Source organism: Tetranychus urticae, chromosome 3, assembly GCF_039701765.1.
Source record: "Tetranychus urticae isolate SD_2017Ah chromosome 3, NJAU_TeUrti_SD_1.0, whole genome shotgun sequence".
NCBI classification, from domain to species: domain Eukaryota; kingdom Metazoa; phylum Arthropoda; class Arachnida; order Trombidiformes; family Tetranychidae; genus Tetranychus; species Tetranychus urticae.
Genome location: NC_142960.1, coordinates 8,666,867 through 8,687,354, shown reverse-complemented (window position 1 = coordinate 8,687,354; position 20,488 = coordinate 8,666,867). Strand labels below are relative to the sequence as shown.

The following is a 20,488-nucleotide window of genomic DNA, read 5'->3' as shown; positions in this document are numbered from 1 at the left end:
TTAAAACATTACAATTTCATTTCACATAATCATTTACACTTTGTTGTAATTTAAACGAGTAAATATTATTATAACTTTGAACCTTTTTCGTTATTATCAATGAGTAATCAAATTGTTTCATATAAATGGTTCAGACCTGTCAATCAGTTAATATTTACGTTATTCAAGCAAATGGTATTGTTTTTATTTTTTAACCACCAATTTCAATCGATCTTCTTTGTCTTTTTGATCAATATTCAAGTATGAATAAAAGTAGATTGTTGGATTGAACGGGTGAAAATACAACTTAGTTAAAGGTTGTTTACAAGTTAACATGGTTTCAAGTTTAAATATTTTAACCATTGTTATGAATCAATTAAGTATATAATCATCTGTTGATTATTTTGCTCAGTTTGGTTTATATCCATTCTACATTGTGTGTCATTAATCCTACAAATGAGGTATTATGAGAGATCACAGGTAAAGAACGCGTTCATTTTTGTAAATGTAAACTAGAACAGAATTCTAATCAACTTAACTAGTTTATCGATAAATGAGATTGAAAAATATTGCAAACAGTGAAAATTAATTAGTGAAAAGAGGATCCTTAAATGTCCTGAAGATCAATGTTACAAAAAATACTGATGATATATTTATATATTCCTAACCATTGCGTAAATATTGACTGATTCAGAATTGATGAACGGGTGAAATTACATTATTGATCATCTTTCAAGTGACTCTTTCCGCAAAAATTGTTAAACAGTTGATTTGTTGTTTATTGATCAAACAGGCTTTCGGGCGTAAATTTAATTTGGTAAAGTCCAAAGTGTGGCTGTCCTGTCCGCGCTTGTTGAGAGGAATGTGAAATCATTTGGATGCCAGCGTCCTTGAATTACTTTGTCCGAATGTTCAGCGACAACAATACTGGGTAAAGGCTGGGTAAGGTCACCTTGTAGATCGGTGAGAACAATCTTATTGTCATAACCTCCAGTCAAAAGGTAATAAGCTTTGGGAGAAAATCGAATAGTTCGAACTTCAGATGAATGAGGTCGAATGGTTTGGATTATTCGTCCTCCTCGGATATCATATAACATGCAGTTAGCATCTTCATGGCCAGAAACAAGAAGTCTTCCTGATGGATCAACGCAAACAGCTGAGACAGCGCTTCCTATTGACAAGAAAATTAATAAAAATTTAGTAATCATTGTTGTCAAGTTATTTCTAGAAATAATGAATCATGCTTAAAATATTACTAAGCAATTTCGGTGTATCGACCAATACGTTTCAAATATATTTTGAACAATGAAGGAAATAAAAGAACCATGAAACTGAATAATTCATATTGAAATTCAAAACAAGTTCAACAATCAGCTGAGTTTGAATTCTTACATGTATATTTTAATAACTCAGTTTAGCCTAAGATTATCCTGATTAATGTTTATATCTAAATTAGCATTAAAGTAATCAACAAAAATCAACCTTTTGTTATTAATGACAAGGAAATTTGCATAAAAGTCATTTTACAACTGTTTAAGTGGATGGGTGCGAGGGAAAGTTTTTGTGACAAATTTTTGTTGATTAACTTTTCAGAAAAAAGACATTTACCGGAGGGTAATTGTTAACACACAATTAAAGACAGTAAAGGTTAAAAACAGTCAAAATATGGTAACAATTAGTTTCAGATATGTTGACTCCATTAAAAATGATCATTGAAGGAGAAAGGATGATTCCTGGTGATTGTATCAAAAAATTACAATCAATTATCTTATGTAGCAAGTTTCAATTTTTGAAAAGGTCTAAAATGCTAAAATATTTAAAATAACGATAAAATTCAAAGTTTGGGGAAAAACAGGAAATATTAATTCATAAACTAAGGTTAGTAGACAAGAACTCAGTCAAAAATGAAACCATAAAATAAACGCAACGAGGCGAGTATAAGTTTCTTTTTTATCTCATAAATTGAAACAAAAAATATGACTGTCACAAGCGAAAAAATGGGAACTGGCGATCAAAAAAATTGGGAATCAATACGAATAAAATCAGAAACATTTCAACATAGTGTAAGAATTGTAAGCAAAATATATCAACACTAATTAAATGCTAAGTTTTGAGGATAAAAAAGGCAAACAAAAGTATTCAAGTGAAACCATCTGAATGGATAAATTATGCTGTAACATTTCAAAAACTTATGTGATGAAATAGTTATTGTTGAGTCTTGAAAGTGAACTGATAACTTGAGCTTGCAAGAAGAAGTTAAATAAATATCAAACAATGGACAGTAAAATTATAATAAGAAACTGAAATTATGACACTGAAACAAAATGTTTTCTAACCAATAACAATTAACGAAATGAACTTATTTCCGATTGATAGTATCTTTTGATGTGAAGAAAGTGAGAAATAAAGGGGAACTAATGCTGAAAATATTGGTATAATTTGATTAGTCTGGAAACATACTATTAGCTTAATGATGCATGTAATATTAATACAAAACTAAAACGAAATTGAAAGACTTATGCAGATTCGGATGGATAAGAAAACGGAATTAAAATAGCAGAAACACAAAAATGGACCATTTCAAGCTAATTGTTGCAATTCTAGCTGACTAAGGTAAAATTAGAGTTAAATTCTAATCAGGTGAGATTGTATAGCGTTTTGGAGTAGAGAATGGAAACATTTCGAATAACGAAGATAGCACATTTTTTCTGTGTGATTGTAAAATTTGAAGTTTTCTTAGTAGCACGGTCAAGTAACTGGATCATTACCATGGATTGATCCTGCTGCTGGTGGAGCAGTGATTAGATTAACACATCCTCGAGTTCGGAGATCCCAGAATCTAATGGTTCTATCCTGTGATCCACTAACGAACATTGCACCACCCCAAGTATAAAGAGAAAGAATATGTCCTGAATAAAAAATAGAAAGTCAAAGAATTAAAAGAATGTCAAATTACATGGAATAAAAAATTGTTAGGAATAAAATACATACCTGAATGACCCGATAATGCCTGGAAAGGAGTGGCGGTTTCACAGTCTGTAATGTAAATTTTACAGTCACCGGCACCACCAGAGATCAATAGATTGGAGCCATTGGTCAAGTCTTCCATAAAGCAAAGATCTCGGACAGTTCCATCATGCATAGTAAGCTCAGCTTCGGTTCCAACAATATCACATCTATCCGCATCAAAGCGCATCAATTTGATAGTTTTATCATTTGATCCAGTAGCAAGTAAATCTCCAGAAGAATTCCAAGCCAAACAATAGATTGATCCCTTATGGTGTTTGCATCGCTTGAAGAGAACAGTTGGCTGATAAGGTTCATGACCCTCTCTAAAAAAATGCAGAAAAAAACACAATTTAGCAAAGTTGCGAAACTAATAACATCAAAAGAATTTGATTTAAAAAATATAAACCAGTCAAACAGTGAGACTGAATATCTCAGCTAACTGGACAACTTGCTTACTTTATTGCTCGAAGTTCATTGCCCAATGGATATGAACAAACTCTTAGTGTTTTAGAGTTAGATCCAATGGCATAAAGTTTACCGTTTGGATGAAATTCAGCAGCTCGGATAGCTTGGGCATCCTCTAACCGGGTAACTGGAATAAACTGAGCTTTTTTGTCACTGTAAACTGTAGTCGTACTGCTTGAGAGACTTTTGTGTCCAGGTCCATGCTGAAGATGAGACAGAAAAAAGATAGAGATATGGCAATAGATTATTTGTTATTAACCACAGTGAAGATTACAGGTAGATACAAAAAAAACAATTGAAAATCACAAAGTTGACACCATTAGAATCACTTTTGTAACCAAATATCCAAAAATCCTACCTTGGTACAGTGACATTTACATCTGACAGTCATTTTTGCAAGTCAAAATTTGACTTTAGAGAGAAGCTTATTTTCAAAGCTAAATTTTCTTTAAAATACAGAATTAGATAAAATCACATATGGAAATCACATTTTTATAGATGATTGTAGAAAGATGAATGTAAGATATCTTATGACAGGAAAATCTGAACAATTCTAAGATTGGTTGATATGTGAAGTGAAGATGGTGAAGACATGGTTAAAGATGACAAAGAAGACAAAAAGCATTAATCGGATAGACAATGAATTATTTCACAATTATAGAACGAAAGATTAGAGAAAAATAAAGCGAAAAGAAAGACAGATAAGTGAATCAAAAGATGAACTGTTTGAAAATAAATAAAAGTGAATATAAAAATGGAGCGAAAAACAAAAAAAAACAAAGATGGCTGATCAGTGAGTCAGTTAAAGGAATTGCTGATGATTAAGAGGGCAACACACAATAAAAAGCAAAAATAACTGGAAGCTAACAATTAGTCTATTAGATTTAAGGAAACCAAGCTAAATTGATTTGGTCATGGTTAATTTGCAAATTTCAACTCTTTTTTATCTTCTTTCATTATTGATATAATACGCAAATTCATGCAAAAGATGAAAGCGGGAAAATGAGGGTTGGTTGAAGCAATGATCATTTCAATAATACAACAGTAGAAAGTGAAAAGTGTGTTGTTTGATTGAATTGAAAAACGTTAATTGCTGGTTTCACAATTTAACTATGCTTTTCAATTTTCATCATACCAATTTTTACTCTAAAATTATCAGCATCTTGTCTTTTACTTTCCCTTTTTTATCCTCACAACAACCTCCTCCTGATCACCATCACCATCATCATCAGTATCAGAATAGACCTGACAATAAGAGAGTCGTAAATTTTACAGTAATCAATTTACTTGCACTTAATTAGCTACTCTATAACAATGATTTCAATTGTCGTAATTTCATTTGTGATTCAAAATTGAAATGTTACAATTTTCATTTTGAAATAAGTTTGACTAGAGTTGGTCTGTTTGACTATAACAAACAATTAGCAAATTGTTAAATGTAAAGAGTTTGTTGAGTTTAAGGGTTAGAGGGAAATGAATATGAAAGGTTGATGTTGGTACTTTTGTTGCTTACACGTTGTTAGGTAAATGGTCAACTTACAGAGTAAACACTTCGATTACTGAAACTATTTGAATGAAGTGGACACCCATCAGAATAATAGGAAGATCTTGAGGTGGCCTTTGAACGGATATCATAAGATGATCCAGGTCGAGATGAATTGAGCGTTTTATTAGACTTGTAATCCAAACCCATGAAATAAAAGTTACTATGTTGAGGTATAATTTCATCTTGACGGATCACGGGTCGACGATAGGCTGAATAGCTTCTCAGACAATCCATCATATTGAACGGATTTATAATCAACAGTTAATGACAATAGTCAGTGATCACAATTTAAGCAACTATTAGATGAAAGGAAGGAAATGAAACCAAGCAATCAACTCTTAAGATACACTCAACAGAGAGAAAAGGAAAGGAAACTAACTTTAATTGACAAAAATTATTCAAGTCACATTGGGATGATTAGGAATCAATGAAATCAATGTATATTATCAAGGGAGGTAAATTGGCAACTTGAAAACCAACTGTTATTAGCAACAAATGACACAGAATGTGAGGTTTACAGTGAGTGAGTTGATGGTGATAATGTTGTGATTATTGTTGTTGATGATGATGAAATTGCAAGAGATGAAGATGATTTCAGATGGGATAACTGAACAATACTTGTTGTTTTACTTGAAATTAGTACTCTTTTTGTGGCTGACTGATTGTTCGGAGAGATGATTATGATGATAATGATGAGTACAATTACATTAATGTTAGCTTTAATAGACACAAGAGCAGGGAGAGACTCATAGAAGTGATCATCTGAAGAGTGATTCTGACGATCAGGTTGAGCCTGAATGAGAATCACTCAAAGGTAATATAAAAAAATGTTAGTAACAAGGTAAAAAAACGACAAGATCATCCAAGAGCGTCATCATCATCATTATTAAAACACTTTTTTTTATTGATGAGAGGGAGATGAAAATGGCTTGCAAATAAAAAAAGGTGTCAGAGGCAAGGTTAGGATGAAAAAGGGTGGAAGATTGAGGTGAAAATGATTTCAGTAAATGAAACAATTCAGATGAATGTTATCAACTACTGTTTAAAGCCCATAGTGATCAAGTAATGATGAAAATGATGAAAATAAGTGAAACTGTCTTTAAGGACTTCAAATGATTATTGATATCAAAAATTAAGAAAAGGTTTGCACTCAGTTTACTTGGTTAATTGTAAACCATTAACTTGTAACAATTGAAATAAACATGGTAAATCAGAATCACCATGAGTAGGCTCTTTTTGATACTTTTTATTTTGATTGTATTTAGTTTAACAATCTGGTTGCTTGTATATTTTGTTCATTGTTGCTGGCTGGGTAATTTAGTAATTTTTCATTTAACTCACAATTAACTTCAATTGAATGAGTATCACAAATTGTGTGCTCATTGGATAACATAATTTATTTTGTGCTCAACAATTGTTTTCAATTCACCTTTTATTTTTCTAGCTTATAATTTACTCTGTTATAATTATGTAATTTATTATTAAGTGCAATTAGCGATGAAAATGTTAATCATTGAAAACATAATTACAAAATTGAAGGCTAAAAATTGATGTGATTAAGGTTAAATTAAGGTTGAATTGCTGATATTCACAAAGTCAATCAAAAAAGTCAAAAGTAAACAATGAAAAAAGTAGATACAAATGATCGAAGTGAAAGTGGCCTGAAATGTTGAAAATAATGATGAGTTGATCAGACTGATTGAGTCCTTGGAAATCTATTGATTTAGCAGGGAAAATCAATAGTCAAGGTAATTAGCTGATTGTTAACTAAACGATGACCTTAAATGGGACGGAAAAGGCTTTAGAAAGGTAATGTAAAAGTAGTAAATATTGAAGTCTATTAGAGAGGTAAATATTGCAGATTAACTTACATGGCAACTTCGTAGTGAAAGGGTTGAACTACTCAGAACCGGAATTCTTGAATTTCGAAGATTGGAGAGACTAGAACAAGGTCGACGAAGTTTGATAGCTTCCTTCATGGGACAAATACGGAAATGATGAAGCGACAAAGAAGATGGTATTCGCTTGGGATTACTCATTACAGTGATTGTGGACATGATTTTACATGAATTGAAGAAACGGATTTGAAAGAAAAAAGATTCTGAAAAATCTGATTGTAAAATGAAAAGACTGGCAAAAACAAGAATAATTGGAAAAAATAATTTCTAGAGAAACTTATCGGATATTAAATATTATCAACAAAATGAGCACGAATGAGCTTTTTTTGCTGCCTCCCTCATTTTTCATCCTCTCATTTACAAAGAGAAATCAAGAAATTCAAGAGGCTCATGAGGAGGGAGAGAGCAACAGAAGCAAAAGGTGCGAAACAATATATTGAAGATGAATGAGTGAATAGGTAAATTGAGTAATGAACATTTTCAATGCGCTTCAAGAGGATCTTTAAGGATGAAATTTATGAATTCAGGAAAGTATTGAAATGAATACTTGAATGGCTTTTTAACAAGCTGCAATTTTTACAGTGAAAAACTGATCTATTCAAATTAATGTTTTTTTCATGTTAATTTTTGTTTCACTTTGTATTGTTTCAGTTGAAAAATCAGTGATGCGGTGATATTGATGAAATCGGGTAAATTGGAATCAATTGTTTGCTATTTACAGAGACTATTTAACTTTTAGGTGTGAAAACCTTGCAAATTTTTGTTCGTTTTTCAATGGACAACGATTTGTGAAATCGCTGTTTAGTACCTGAAGTAACCTTCACTTTTCCTCGAGTTGTTCAATCGATGGTTTTTGCATATTTACAAGTGTCTCTTCATTGTTTTAATAAACAACAGCGAGAAGTAAATATTTTATCAAACTGTCAACATTGGCTTTTTAAATGTTTTGCTGTTGCTGTACATTGAGTTTTCATGTTGAGCTATTCATGGACAGGAAATAATGTTAATAACGTGATGATTGTTAAGTTGATTGTTTAAGCTTGTTGTTGATTAAATTTATTCAAAGGCTATTAGTCAATCAATTGTAAACACAGAAGCACCTTACCAAATACAGCTGAAAGTTACGACCATCAAGATAATTGAGTTAAGGTAGGAATACATTTGTAAGGGTTAGAAGATGATTTAAATTGTTCATTAATCAACTGATTGTAAAAAACCATCATTCATTTGTTAACCTTTTAGTTAACAGAAAATGTTGCTTAATTGTAAAAATAAATTTTAAATTAGATTTAGTTTGATTTGTTTATACTCATTAAACAAGTGGAAACAATGAAATAACAAAACACTATCAATGTTAGGTTACAATGATGTATTAATAACAGAGAGGTGAACAATGGAAACCTTGTTCAGAACAGTGTTAATTGTAATTACACCGTAATGGTGACAATTAATGTTACAAAATTCAGAGTCACGCCAAGGTTAACCCAACATTTAACCCAAATTTTTGTCAGACAAGCTTCAAAAGTGTGTTTAATTGTTCAATGACCAAAGGAGTATTGATTGTATCATCGATTGACAATTGAAATTAATGTTATAGTGAAAAATAAGGCTTTTTGGTTGATTTAGCTGAAAATAAAGATTCTTGTTTAACTAAATTATGTTTAGATGGATATCAAAGTCAGTGGAAATTGAAATTTTCAGGATGAAAGCAATTATCACGTAACAATCAGTTTAAGGGTCAGTTTTTTACTTATTTTCAAGGTGAGCTAAATCATGATAATAATGGGCATGACTATGGGAAGATGAACAGATGGTTAGGAAATTGTGAACAATTAAATCGCTATTAGATGTTGCATACCTCACGATAGGGAAACACATGGCCAAGAAGATGATGATGAACGTGATTAAGATGGTTGCTTGAATCGTTGATGATTGGACGAATGTTTTCAATATATTCAATCTGAGGTTGAAACAAGGAATCAATTTGTCGCTTGGAAATCAACTCCATAACTGTTTCCAATCAAATCAGAGTAAATTGCTAAAATCACAGCAATAATTAATAGCAAACAAAAAAGATAATGATAATGTAACTGAATGAAAATTTGCACCAAAAAATGACACCAATAATTAGCAATTTGAGTTAATTTTAAGGAAAGGTTTTCTAATGGGTAAACTTTAATGCAGCTTAGTCAACAATCAATTGATTAGTACTTGTACTTCTCATCGGATATTTGAGTATTTTAATCAGCCCACTATCAAATAAACAGACATAAAAAACAAGACCTGAAAGGAGCCAAAAATATCATCCAAGCGCGTAGGATGACGAAAATGATGCGAGTTAATCTAATTACAATCAAGATGATGATTAAAATGTGATGATGAGTATCAAGATGGAACACATTAAGTTCTCATTTACGGATAGGTTTCATTGTTATACAGTTTGGACACGCAAAAAAACACTTTTTCATCTTAAATGTGTTATAATTTAATCGAATTGAATTACAACTAAGATTGCGTTCAAGTCTCGTGATAACCGCCAACATTGTCATTCGATGCCAATTTGTTCAGTTTTTTTTCAGTTTCTAGAATCATCTTTAAACTCATAATACGTCTTACCTTCATTTAAGTCAAGTGATTTTAATTTGTGAATGATGGACTTTCGTGGGCCTAATCAAAATTAAATCAACAAGTTGTTTTCAATTTTGAAGCTATCAATAACATATCATAATATTGGTTATTTTTAGAGATTTGGAATAAATTTTTTCTATTGTAACTCATTTTTCTTTGGCTTTTGGGTGATTTAGGAATTGTTTGTTGATTATTAATGAATAGCTCAATCTTTTTGATTTTGTTGATTAAAATATCATCTTCTTGAGATTCATAAAATAAATTGCTGAATTAGCGTGAGATACGATTGGATAAGTCGCCAATATTAAAGATTGACATGGAAATGTGTTGACATTGAAAATGATTGAGTTTGGCTTTGGCTTTCTGAATTTTTACTTGACATCAGATGCAATTATTATTCAGATCACCATTGAATTAGATTATTAGTTGATGAAAAATAAATTATGTCTAATAATTGATGTAACTTGAAGGAAGTTGAAACATGCAAATTGATTTTTACATTGAAAGTAATTGGGTTTGTTCAAGATTGTGATTTTCAATTTTTGAAGACATGAGTCACTGTCATGAGTCAAGTCATTGTAAGGATCAGAGATTACTATAATTACCTTTAGAGATAATTCATTGACTGATTGTTCCTGTTTATCCTGTTGTTGTTGTTGTTGTTGCTCATTTTCATGTGTAGGTTGAAGTGGTGACTTTTTATTGCTGTTCACAGAAACCATTAGGCTTTGTCCACGTTTTAAGAAGGGATTCATAGGAATAGGTGAAGATTCTGGAATAGAATCATATCTCGGTTTGAAAGAATTGGCAGAGCTTGGTGTTGATAGATGACTAATATTGGCACCAGTTAAAGATGAGTTTGAAGTTGATTGATGAATTGGTTGTCGAGCATGTTGACTCTGAACAAACGATTGACTATGATATTGTGAATCTTCCTTTAATATTGATTCTTCCCATAGTGATTTATCTAATGTCTGTTTCTTTTGTTTCTGAAATTTAACCCATAAATCGGGAGATTCGTTGATTGATGAAGGGGGGTGAATAGTGATTGGATTGGCACTCTTGGAACTAATTACATTCTTTGGCACGCCATTTTGAGTATCATTTGGTGATGACAGCTGTTGTTGCTCCTTTGGTTCAGAATGAGTTATTTTTTTCTCTGGTTCAGTTTGAATTGGTGATTTTTCTTCAATCATTGGCAATTTATCAATACAACTTGAGCTAAACACCAAATCACTTTCAAAAAGTTTATCAACACCATTTTGATCAACATTTTTATTTTCAACTGAATTAGACTTTAAATGAAAACCGAGTCCAGCTATGGATGATCTGGACATTTCTGCAATCTCTCCAACTGAGTAAACCATTGGATTCCTTGGGAGACTATCAAGTAATCCTGAAGTCAACGATTTGGACATTAAATCGGATGCTTTAAGTCGAGTAAATGGTGTGGCAAGATGAGGAAATATTTTAGGTTTGATTGGCGTGATCATTATTACTTCGGACCAGGATGCAACCAGTGAAGGCTTTTGAATTTGTTCAACATCTACGTTTAAAGTCTTCTGTTCAAAGGGATATGAAAAAGTTTCAGCAGGAATGCTTTGTAGCCATGATAAAAGACTAAGATCCCCGCTACTGAATCCACATCCTTCCAATAAACTACAAAATTTTAATTTGTCATCTCCATCTTTAGCTGCAAATGTGGCTTTTGTTTCACAAAATTTGACGCAAGACTCGTACAATATTCCTTTGATAATCAACTGTAATAACCTATCAGCTTTGGCTTCTCTAACTTTTTCATCGGGTTTCTTTTCATAAGGTAAATATTTTTCAACCAGCGAGTAAATTGTGTTAAAACATTTAATCCGTGAGTTACTTGGGTTCCAACTTTTATAATCTGGATGGTGTCCCAATGAAGGTAATGTCAACAATAAGCATAGTTCATTGTAATCCTCTTTGGATGGACAACATTTTTCCAGCTCCTTGAGACATTCCACGACTTCATTTACAGCTACCTCGACATTCTGATAAGGCCCCGCTTCAGACCTGATGAAAGGTAAAGAAAATCATTAGTAAATTATTCAATTAGGGTCATTATAATGCATTTCTGTGAATTTATCAAAATCAATTATGAGCATTAGGATAAATGTCGATTTTCTATGCATTACAAGTCTATCAAACAGCATAAAAATTCAACTGCTAATGTTTCGTATTTTAAATTTGGCTATGTTAACGGTAACAGTCTCGATCTGAGGACAAAGGTTGGGCTTTTACATATGTTTTATATTTCACACTTTTTTTAACCAATGGCATTGAATTGAAAACATAATCAAGTAAACAAAATATTTTTAGTTTAGTCTACTGTTCATTAACTGTGGAATTAAATTAAAATGTTTAGCAAAATTGACTCCTGGATGTTCCTCATTTAATTGTTCGAACTTAGGAACAAAATTTCTCAGTTTTAAAGTATTGAAAAACTAAAAATTTGAATTCATACTAATCAAATCAAACTAAAGGAAAGGAAACAATAAGTCAGACGATATCGGCTAACCAGGCAATACTCTCAACTCATCTGTGTTTGGTTTTATTTTTTGTGTTTTTTTATATTTTACATTTAATTTAACAATTCATTGAATTGAATTTTAATTTATGTAACACCATTCTATCCTCAGCATTCAAAAAGACATCAGCTATTGGATAATAATTTAAATGTCTTTGGAACAGGTGTGAAAGCCCCTCCTCTGTCCTCAGATCGAGACTGTTACCATGTTAACATTTTAAATGACACACAGTGGTATACAATCAAATTATTGAAATTAGCTGACCAAGAAATATATGATTGATCAATAACTGTAATCTCAAGAATATCTGAAAGCACATCATGTTAACAAATATTGATTATTAATTTATAGTGGAAAGATTAGGTGGGGTAACAGTGAAGAAGCATGCATAAACAATAACAAACCTGATGCACAAAAGCTCCAAATATTGATGCTTGTAGAGACAATATTTAATCCCTTTGCCATCAAAATCAGGTAATATTTCAAGGGGCTCAATAAATTGTAGACAATCATCCCACTGACCATCTAGAATCAACTGTCTGAGAAAGAGAAGATCATCAGAGTAGAGACCATTGTGAACACCGGTCTCTCTTTCCAAGCTTAGCTGGCTTATACTGAGCTCTCGATTATTGAGAAATTCAAGGACCATTCGAACGACATCTTCTTCTCTTAAAATGAAATTACCAATGTTAGGTGGCGATGGCATCAGGTCTTTTTGGGTATTTTCAGATCCAACCAACCAACCATAAAATAAAAACGGATAACAGAAGATCACAGAAGGTTTCTCTATATACAGAGATGAGAGAAACTAATGTAAACAAACCAAACCATGGTCAACCAAAGTTAATATGAAGATGTCATATTACATGTTTCCAAGCTGTGTATTTAATGGAAGTTGAGATTATCAAATCAAAATAATCAATAAACATTGATATTAATTATGAACACAGGAAGGATTTAAATAACTGGATATAAAAATGCGAAAGAAGAGCCAAAAAGGGTAGTGTGACAGTTGAACATGAGATTTACTTGAGTAGACTCCTTGGGTTGAGTTGCTGTTATGTTGGTGGAGAAAAATTGGGAAAACTGTTTCTTGTTGATGTTGCGTGTTCTCCTTTGCTAACCAAATTAACAACATTAATAATAACAACAAAAGTACACAACAAACAACAGGTCTAATAGAGTATAGACAAGGTAAGTTTGATGTTTATTTCTTCACTTAAAAAAATGAACAACTATTGAATAGTAAAATAGATATTAAGATAAAGAACAAGGGAGAGAAAATAAGAAAACACTGTAAGAATGAATGGAGAGCAATTAAATGAAACCGGAAAGATATTATTTAAAACAGGTAATAAGAGTTAATTTGTTGTAACCTTACCTTGCGGGTTTAAAATCATTAGTCTCGGTCAGACCAGGTCCAATCAATCTACCATAACAATGACAATGACAATTAAGAGCGACATCTTATAGGCCATTAAGAGTGAACAATTATTAAGATCATTCTCAATGGTTTATTGTCAACTTTGCTGGCGAAAAATATATTCAAAAATGACGACCTTAAAATTAAGGTTAACCCACACACAGAACTTTAGGATGACAGGGAAACAATCGAAATGAGATGAAAAATCAAGATGATTACAATGGTTACAATTGATAATTGACATCCAATGAGTTGAAGTGCATAAAGATACAAAAATATTCACATTAGTTTATAAGGTGGATCCGTAAAAAGGCAAAAACAGATTCACATTCAAAGCTTATTTTAATTTGAGAATAACGAAAATTATTATTTTGGCCTCTTGACATTTTTTGAGGCTTTCGGTCATGGAAATGATTTCTTTAAATAAAATTTGTATCAAAACAGTTTGAATCTCTTATTTTGAGGGTTCAATTGTCATTTAACTTCAAATATTGATGCTGAATATTTTTTTCCCTTAATATTCAGATGTTTTGAACTGCTGTTTGTTGTAACAGGTCAAGATCAAACCAAAGGAACCCTGTAATCAAATTGTTTGGGAAATTTTCAATAATAGCTACCTGGTTAATCAAGGTTTGAATCCAATCTGAACAAAAGTTGTTTTATTTGGAAGTTGAACACAATACATAATTTGTACATCTTCAATTCAACAATATAAAACAGGCACTAATTTTTACCATCAGGCGTAGGTGGAATCAGCTTGACCTAACTGCGAATTTCGGTTTTGATTCAAGTGAATGATTATACAGGGAAATAGAGTATCATTTCAATTGGGCAATTTACAGGTATCAATATAAGTTGACTTACAAACTTAATATCAGAGAATACGTTTCCCGAAATAACCAAGCTTTTGACATATTTTTTTGAATGATTTTATTCAATTTGCTGTGCTTTTTTCTGAATCATTGGATTACCATCCCAACTGAGCTTTTATACCAAATTTTTTATATCTAATTTAATCACAAATGTGTTTGTAGAAAAATTATTACAGCAAAGATGAAGCATCTTAGCAAAATTTATAACCATATTGACCGAGTGATATATTTTTTGAGTGAGTTTAGTCCAGGTTGAGTCTTCGATAATGTAGGCGAAATATTCAGGCTAATCTGGCTGCAAAAGAGCCAATAAGTAGTGCCAATCCAGAGTGCTTTGAGAACATTTCTGTTATTTCTTTACGGGTCAACAGTCGACCAACGAAAGCGATTACAGCACGTGGATCTCCCAATAATTCAATAATGATTTCAGGAATACTAGTAACAATGGCTTTCATGAGTCCTTTGAATCCATCTTTTCGGTATGCTTCTTGATAAACACCTACTTTAGTGCACATCTTCAAAATCATCAAAAAAAGCAATTGCTTTATTGAGCCATGTGTGAGAATCAAAACTCTATGCAACCAAGGTAAATTTGTCTTGATATGTATTGCCAGTTTCACACAAAGCGCCGGAATGAGCGAAATTAACTTGACGGCAGATGACATCTGTAGAAGTGGAATGACATTAATAAGGAACACAACAACGCAATTGATAAGTCAATAATCATGGTGATATTCACAATGGAAACGAGTTTTTAAGATACTCAGATACAGTAAGACCAATGAAAAGACTACCAAATACATGTTTCCAATGGCCGTGAAAAATAAGTATAGAGACACTTTAGAGATTTATCAAAGGCTAAAATTTGTTACCATTTCCATTGGCATCTGAGATTTAATTGAAGAGCTTGTAATTTAATCGGAAATATTACTTACATTTAAATTCAGAAGGGGTGTTGACGGTCAATTGCTAAAATATTAAAAATAGTCCAAATGGATCCAATAATAAAAGGAGAATATTATTCACAATTAAAAAACTTTAACGCGAGTCTAACTTATTTTCTGCTCATAACTCTATGAAACCTTTAAAAAGACATGCCAAGTCCTACTTGAATAGGTATCTTAGCTTCAATTTATTTCCTTATTCTGACCCCTTCAAATCAATTTAAACTGTCATTTTCAAAAGAAACATTACAAGCATAAGAATCACAGCTAAAGCTCTTATTGATACATATACGTGTATTCATACATTGCATAACAAATTTAAGTTATTTAAATTATTCGCGAGATGGCAATACTGTAGTACTGATAAAGGTTATACTAGTAACCATAGTAACCATAAGACTCGTAAATTACGATTTATTGATTGAACCAGAAGTCGAACCAGAATTTATTTATTCGATTCGGAATATTATAGTTTAGTAATTTCAACTTTAGTTATCAATCAATACAATAGTATATTGCTATTAGAATAATCTTGTTCTATAAATCACAAAGACCCAATGAAGCTGTTTACTTGATTTTTGCTTCATATTAAATTGAATAAACCATTGAATCATTACATTTCAACGGATTTCAAGAAAATAGAACGTAAGAAATGAAAGTAAAATCTTATTGAATAAACCACAGGTAAGCAAATCAGTCAATTCTCTACTCTTGCTCGGTTGAATTATGGAATAATCTAATTAATAATAAACCGAGTGAGTGCATTTGAAGCAACATAACATTATGTGCGGTCGATAATGAAAACAAATTTGAGTCCATTTTGAAAAAAATGTGAAAAAGTTTTATTGTCGCTTTTCAAAGGGATTTTCAAGACGAAATCGCCGTAAAAAATGGATTAATCAAACATTTAAAAATTGTTTTTGCATTTTTGCAAATTCAACTGATGATTTGGCAAATATTTTTCAATCATCTTTCAATCAAAAATTAACAGTGGTTTGATATTTGAGACCTACTCTAAATGGAACGGAATAATATTCATTGCATAGTTAACACATTCTGTCAAATTAGTGGGCTCCGTGAACATTTCTGTTATTTCCTTACGGGTGAACAATCTACCAGCGTAAACTACTGCATTCCGTGCACTTCCAAATAATTTACCAAATATTTCACGAATACTTTCACCAACGGCTTTCGCAACTCCTTTGACCCCATCTTTTCTGTATGCCTCGATATAATCATTGATACAATTGGTAATCATCACACGAATGAATTCCCATATTGCGCCACGAATGAAAACTAAACCTCTATACAACCAAGGACAACTCGTCTGGATCCATTTCATCGATCTCACATAAAATGCCGGAATCGCCGTAAAAAAATTGATGACAGATGACATCTGTAGTTGTAGAAGTGAAACAACATTAAAATTGTAATGAGAAATCCAATAATCCAATGGATAAGTCAATAATTATGGTGATATTCACGAGAAAATGAGTTTGTAAGATACAGTAAGACCATTGAAAAGACATACATATCCATTGGCATCTGCGATTTTTTTGTTGAGCTTGTAAATTGGTCGGAAATATTACTTACATTTAAATCCTGAAGATATGTTGACGGTCAAATACTAAAACATTAAAAAATAGCCCTAATGAATGCAATAATAAAAGTGGTATCATTCACAATTGAAAAATTTTACATGTAAAGCAAAGTCTATTTCTGATCACAACTCTCTTATAAATGGTCAAAAGGATATGGTAAAGATTACTTGTTATTTGAAATCTTGAGGGTTAAGATGGGAACAGTGATATGGTAACTTTTGAGTAATGTAAACAAGTTAATTAGTTTTTTAATTGATCATTAACTGATATCATTTATTTTCTGCAGTCTAGACACTTCAAATCAACACAAGCATGTGTTAGATCACTACATTGAAAGATATTCATGAAGACGCGAGGTACTTGAAGCCGAGAGTCTTATCGGTCAAAGAAGAGTCGCATTAAATCAGAAACGCTCAAGCAACATTACATAAGGAATAGCTAGATAGACTAAAAATAGGCAAAACTCACTTTTAAGCCACTGAATCGGTTTACGCGATTTTTAATTAATATTAATTTGAATATACCATCGAATCATCGCCGAATTTAAAGGAAAGAGAAAGTCGAAAATGAAGATGAATCAGTCGATAAGCAGATCAGCAAAGTATTAGATTATTTCGATTGTTCTTGTGTTATACAACTCAATTTTTAGCAACGTTTATCAACACTGTAAATTAAGGAAAAAAATGATTTATTATGTTCTCCTTAATGCTAATCTATCCTGACATGAGATCATGCGAGTAACTGTTTATTTGATACACTTAATATTTGATAATTCAGTCTCTGCTGTTTTGTCTTGACTGTTTTATTTGAATTATTTGCTTTGGTTACTTTTTAGTCATGATCGGAAGCTCCACTTGTATAATTTAATCACTTACATGTATTATGGTGGATAAATAGAAACTTTTCAAACCGTAAAAAAGCGTATTTTATTGAAATTATATTATTTCAAATAATCTGAATTCTCAAAGGAATTTCCTGACTATTCAATGGCAGTTTGATACGTTTGCAGCTAAAAACTGTTATTTCATTGGTTTAATAATTTAATTTAAAGATTAGATTTTTAAAGTCCAATTTTTAGGCAAAATTTCTGATCAATCCATAATACTAGTGTTTTATCGTTCGGTTTACTAAATTATTTCCAATTCAGCTCTTGTCCATCATATCAAATTCAACAGTTATTTAACAACAATCATTATTGGATGCTCTGTTCAAAAAGTATAAACTCGATTATATTTTATATTGTGTTATTTATTTACATTTCTTGATATTCATCTCTTAAATTAGGAACTTTTTTAATAAATTTTGTAACAAAAAAGACCAGAAATATGCACAAAAGTGCATTGATTATTGCTATCAGAGCAAAGTAAAGGCTATAAAATGCTGACCAAGATTCCATGAAAACAGAAACTATCCAAGGATGAATTGATTCACCCAAAGTTCCGCACAAAAACATCAATGATGCCATGCTGCTCTGAACAGTAAAATATTTCTGTATAAAACCAAAAGCAAACGCAAAACTCGGAGAAAATCCTAAACTCATGAGAATAAATGAGACCCAGATAAGGGTTTGATTTGAGTCGCCCGTGTAACCCATAACTGCCGCTCCACAAACCATGATGGCAGCATTGAATATAATCAGGCTACTCTCCTTGAAGTAAACTGCCGCTGGAATCATGATTAATCGATAAATTCCGCACGAAGACCAATAAACAGTTATCAGAAGAGCGGCTTCTTGTTTCGTCATCTTAAGATTAGATTTGACGACAAATGCTGGTCCAAGTGCACCTTAAAAATAATCACAAAATCAAATCAAGCTTTTTTCTTGTAAAATTTTCATCATTTCTCGAGCTTCCAAAAAATGATTGCAATTTCTTTTAAATGTTCTGAGTTAATCAATAAATGACTTTGATGAATAAATTTCATTTTAAAAAACTATGAAGCACATTATTCATTATTTTCCTAACGACTATCAACTTTGTAAACTTATTTTGAAATATTTGTTGAAGAATCAAAAATGGTAAAAGATGTTTAATGGAAATGCAACTGCCACTTTAGATATAAAGTTGACTTACTGACTAAATTTTGAGCCCCGAACTCGAAATTGACGATCAATGCTGTTACAACAATGGCAACTCGATGTTTCCAGTTTAAGATTTGATTAGACGATTGATCAGTTTCATGTTCAGCATCTTGCTTAGGACAGTCCTTGGTGAATAGAGTTACAGTAAATAGGAAGCCGACTAGAACAAGGAAGAGACCCATAATTGCATGTGGATATTGAATGAGAAGATCATTTTTGGTGTAAATTTTGACCTCCGTTAGGTTGACTGAGGTCTGATTCGATTGGGCATTGTACTCGTCAGGATCCAATGGTAATAAAAAGGGTCGAGTAATGAGTGGTGAAACAAGAGCACCAATGTCAAAAAACATGTGAAGTGCTTGCAGATAATTGGTACTTTTAGATTTCCATAAAAAGCCAATGTAAACATGAACATCTGATAACAGTTAGCAAAGAATTGAAATGAGAAGTGACCCAAACTGATTTTGTTATTTATATCAAATGAACATACAAATCTCAAGAATTCCAAATGTGATTCCAATGACCAGTGTGGCGATAAATAGACCGATGATATTTTCAAAGAACGGAGTCGCGATTAGAGCACATCCGAGTACAAAATTGGAAATTGTTAGAATCAAGATTTGATTGAAATACTTCTCAATGAAATGAGCTGAAAAGTTGAAAGAAAAATTATGTTGCATCTTTACAAGGTTACAATTTTGCAATGAAACTTACCTGAAATGGATCCTAAAATGTAACCCACTGATCTTATCTGGACAAGGTAAACGATTGTTTGGAAACTTTGGCTCGTCAAAATTTGATAATCAAGAAGTGAAGTGCCAAGCAGTGTAATTACACTTCCCAATCCAGCATAACTGGCAAAGCAAAGTAGACTTTGAAACAATTTAAATTTATTCACTTTAACATAGTCAACTAGATTAACTTTGGTATCCATTAGAGTCTAGTTTATCAACTCGTTTGTAACATAAACATGAACGAAGTTAAACTTGAATTTCAAGGCGACTTTTGCATTCTCAACCAGTTTCATCATTTGAAAACAGTATTCAGTTTTAGTTTTCACTTCAATACATTGGTTGAGCCACTGATTTGGCAATTGAGGAGCTTTAAATTATCTTACGATAGTTAATCGATAAGTTCATCTTTACATTTTGGGAAATCGCTTTAAAGTTAGAGTGTTCAATCCAATTGCTCGACAGTGTAAATGATTATACAAAAATGAAGATGAAATGATATACTCTTAGATGAAAAATGATTCAAATTGGATAAATGATCAGCCAACATGGAAACACTGAAGACCACACAGATACCATTTAAAATGATATCTTTATAAATATATTGGATTCGGTTATTGGTAGGTTCTGATGAGAGTCTGGTTCATGTTATGGTTTAATAATGCGATAAGCTTGTAATAATACGTTTGATCAACTGTTTGTGGCAAATATGATGAAGAAGCTATCTTTGATTACGCATGAAATTTTGCTT

General features: G+C 31.8%; 2 protein-coding genes and 1 long non-coding RNA gene across 9 annotated transcripts; all 3 read right to left on the bottom strand.

The window, feature by feature from the left end:
• LOC107370235 (WD repeat-containing protein 47) lies at nt 1-13,999 on the bottom strand. Of its 7 annotated transcripts, none has more exons than XM_089269671.1 (7): nt 13,468-13,999; nt 12,491-13,380; nt 10,131-11,571; nt 3,445-3,656; nt 2,971-3,311; nt 2,748-2,888; nt 1-1,150 (listed from the first exon to the last, which is right to left on the bottom strand). In XM_089269671.1, the coding sequence occupies exons 2-7, from the start codon at nt 12,790-12,792 to the stop codon at nt 789-791; spliced, it is 2,799 nt and encodes a 932-aa protein (XP_089125797.1). In that variant the 5' UTR covers nt 12,793-13,380; nt 13,468-13,999; the 3' UTR covers nt 1-788. The 7 variants fall into 7 exon arrangements, with proteins under 7 accessions (XP_089125797.1, XP_025018250.2, XP_015793707.2 ...); XM_025162482.2 differs by having other exon boundaries at nt 12,491-13,321; XM_015938221.3 differs by having other exon boundaries at nt 12,491-13,999.
• A 154-nt stretch (nt 14,000-14,153) lies between these two features.
• LOC149093308 (uncharacterized) lies at nt 14,154-15,583 on the bottom strand. Its single transcript, XR_016200167.1, has 2 exons — nt 15,317-15,583; nt 14,154-15,046 (listed from the first exon to the last, which is right to left on the bottom strand). It is a non-coding gene; the product is annotated as an uncharacterized LOC149093308 (long non-coding RNA).
• Nucleotides 15,584-18,133: 2,550 nt separating this feature from the next.
• LOC107370225 (solute carrier family 60 member 2-like) lies at nt 18,134-20,439 on the bottom strand. Its single transcript, XM_015938210.3, has 4 exons — nt 19,721-20,439; nt 19,497-19,655; nt 18,999-19,421; nt 18,134-18,711 (listed from the first exon to the last, which is right to left on the bottom strand). Exons 1-4 carry the CDS (start codon nt 19,938-19,940, stop codon nt 18,179-18,181), a joined length of 1,335 nt encoding a protein of 444 aa, XP_015793696.1. The 5' UTR covers nt 19,941-20,439; the 3' UTR covers nt 18,134-18,178.
• Between the last annotated feature and the right edge of the window lie 49 nt (nt 20,440-20,488).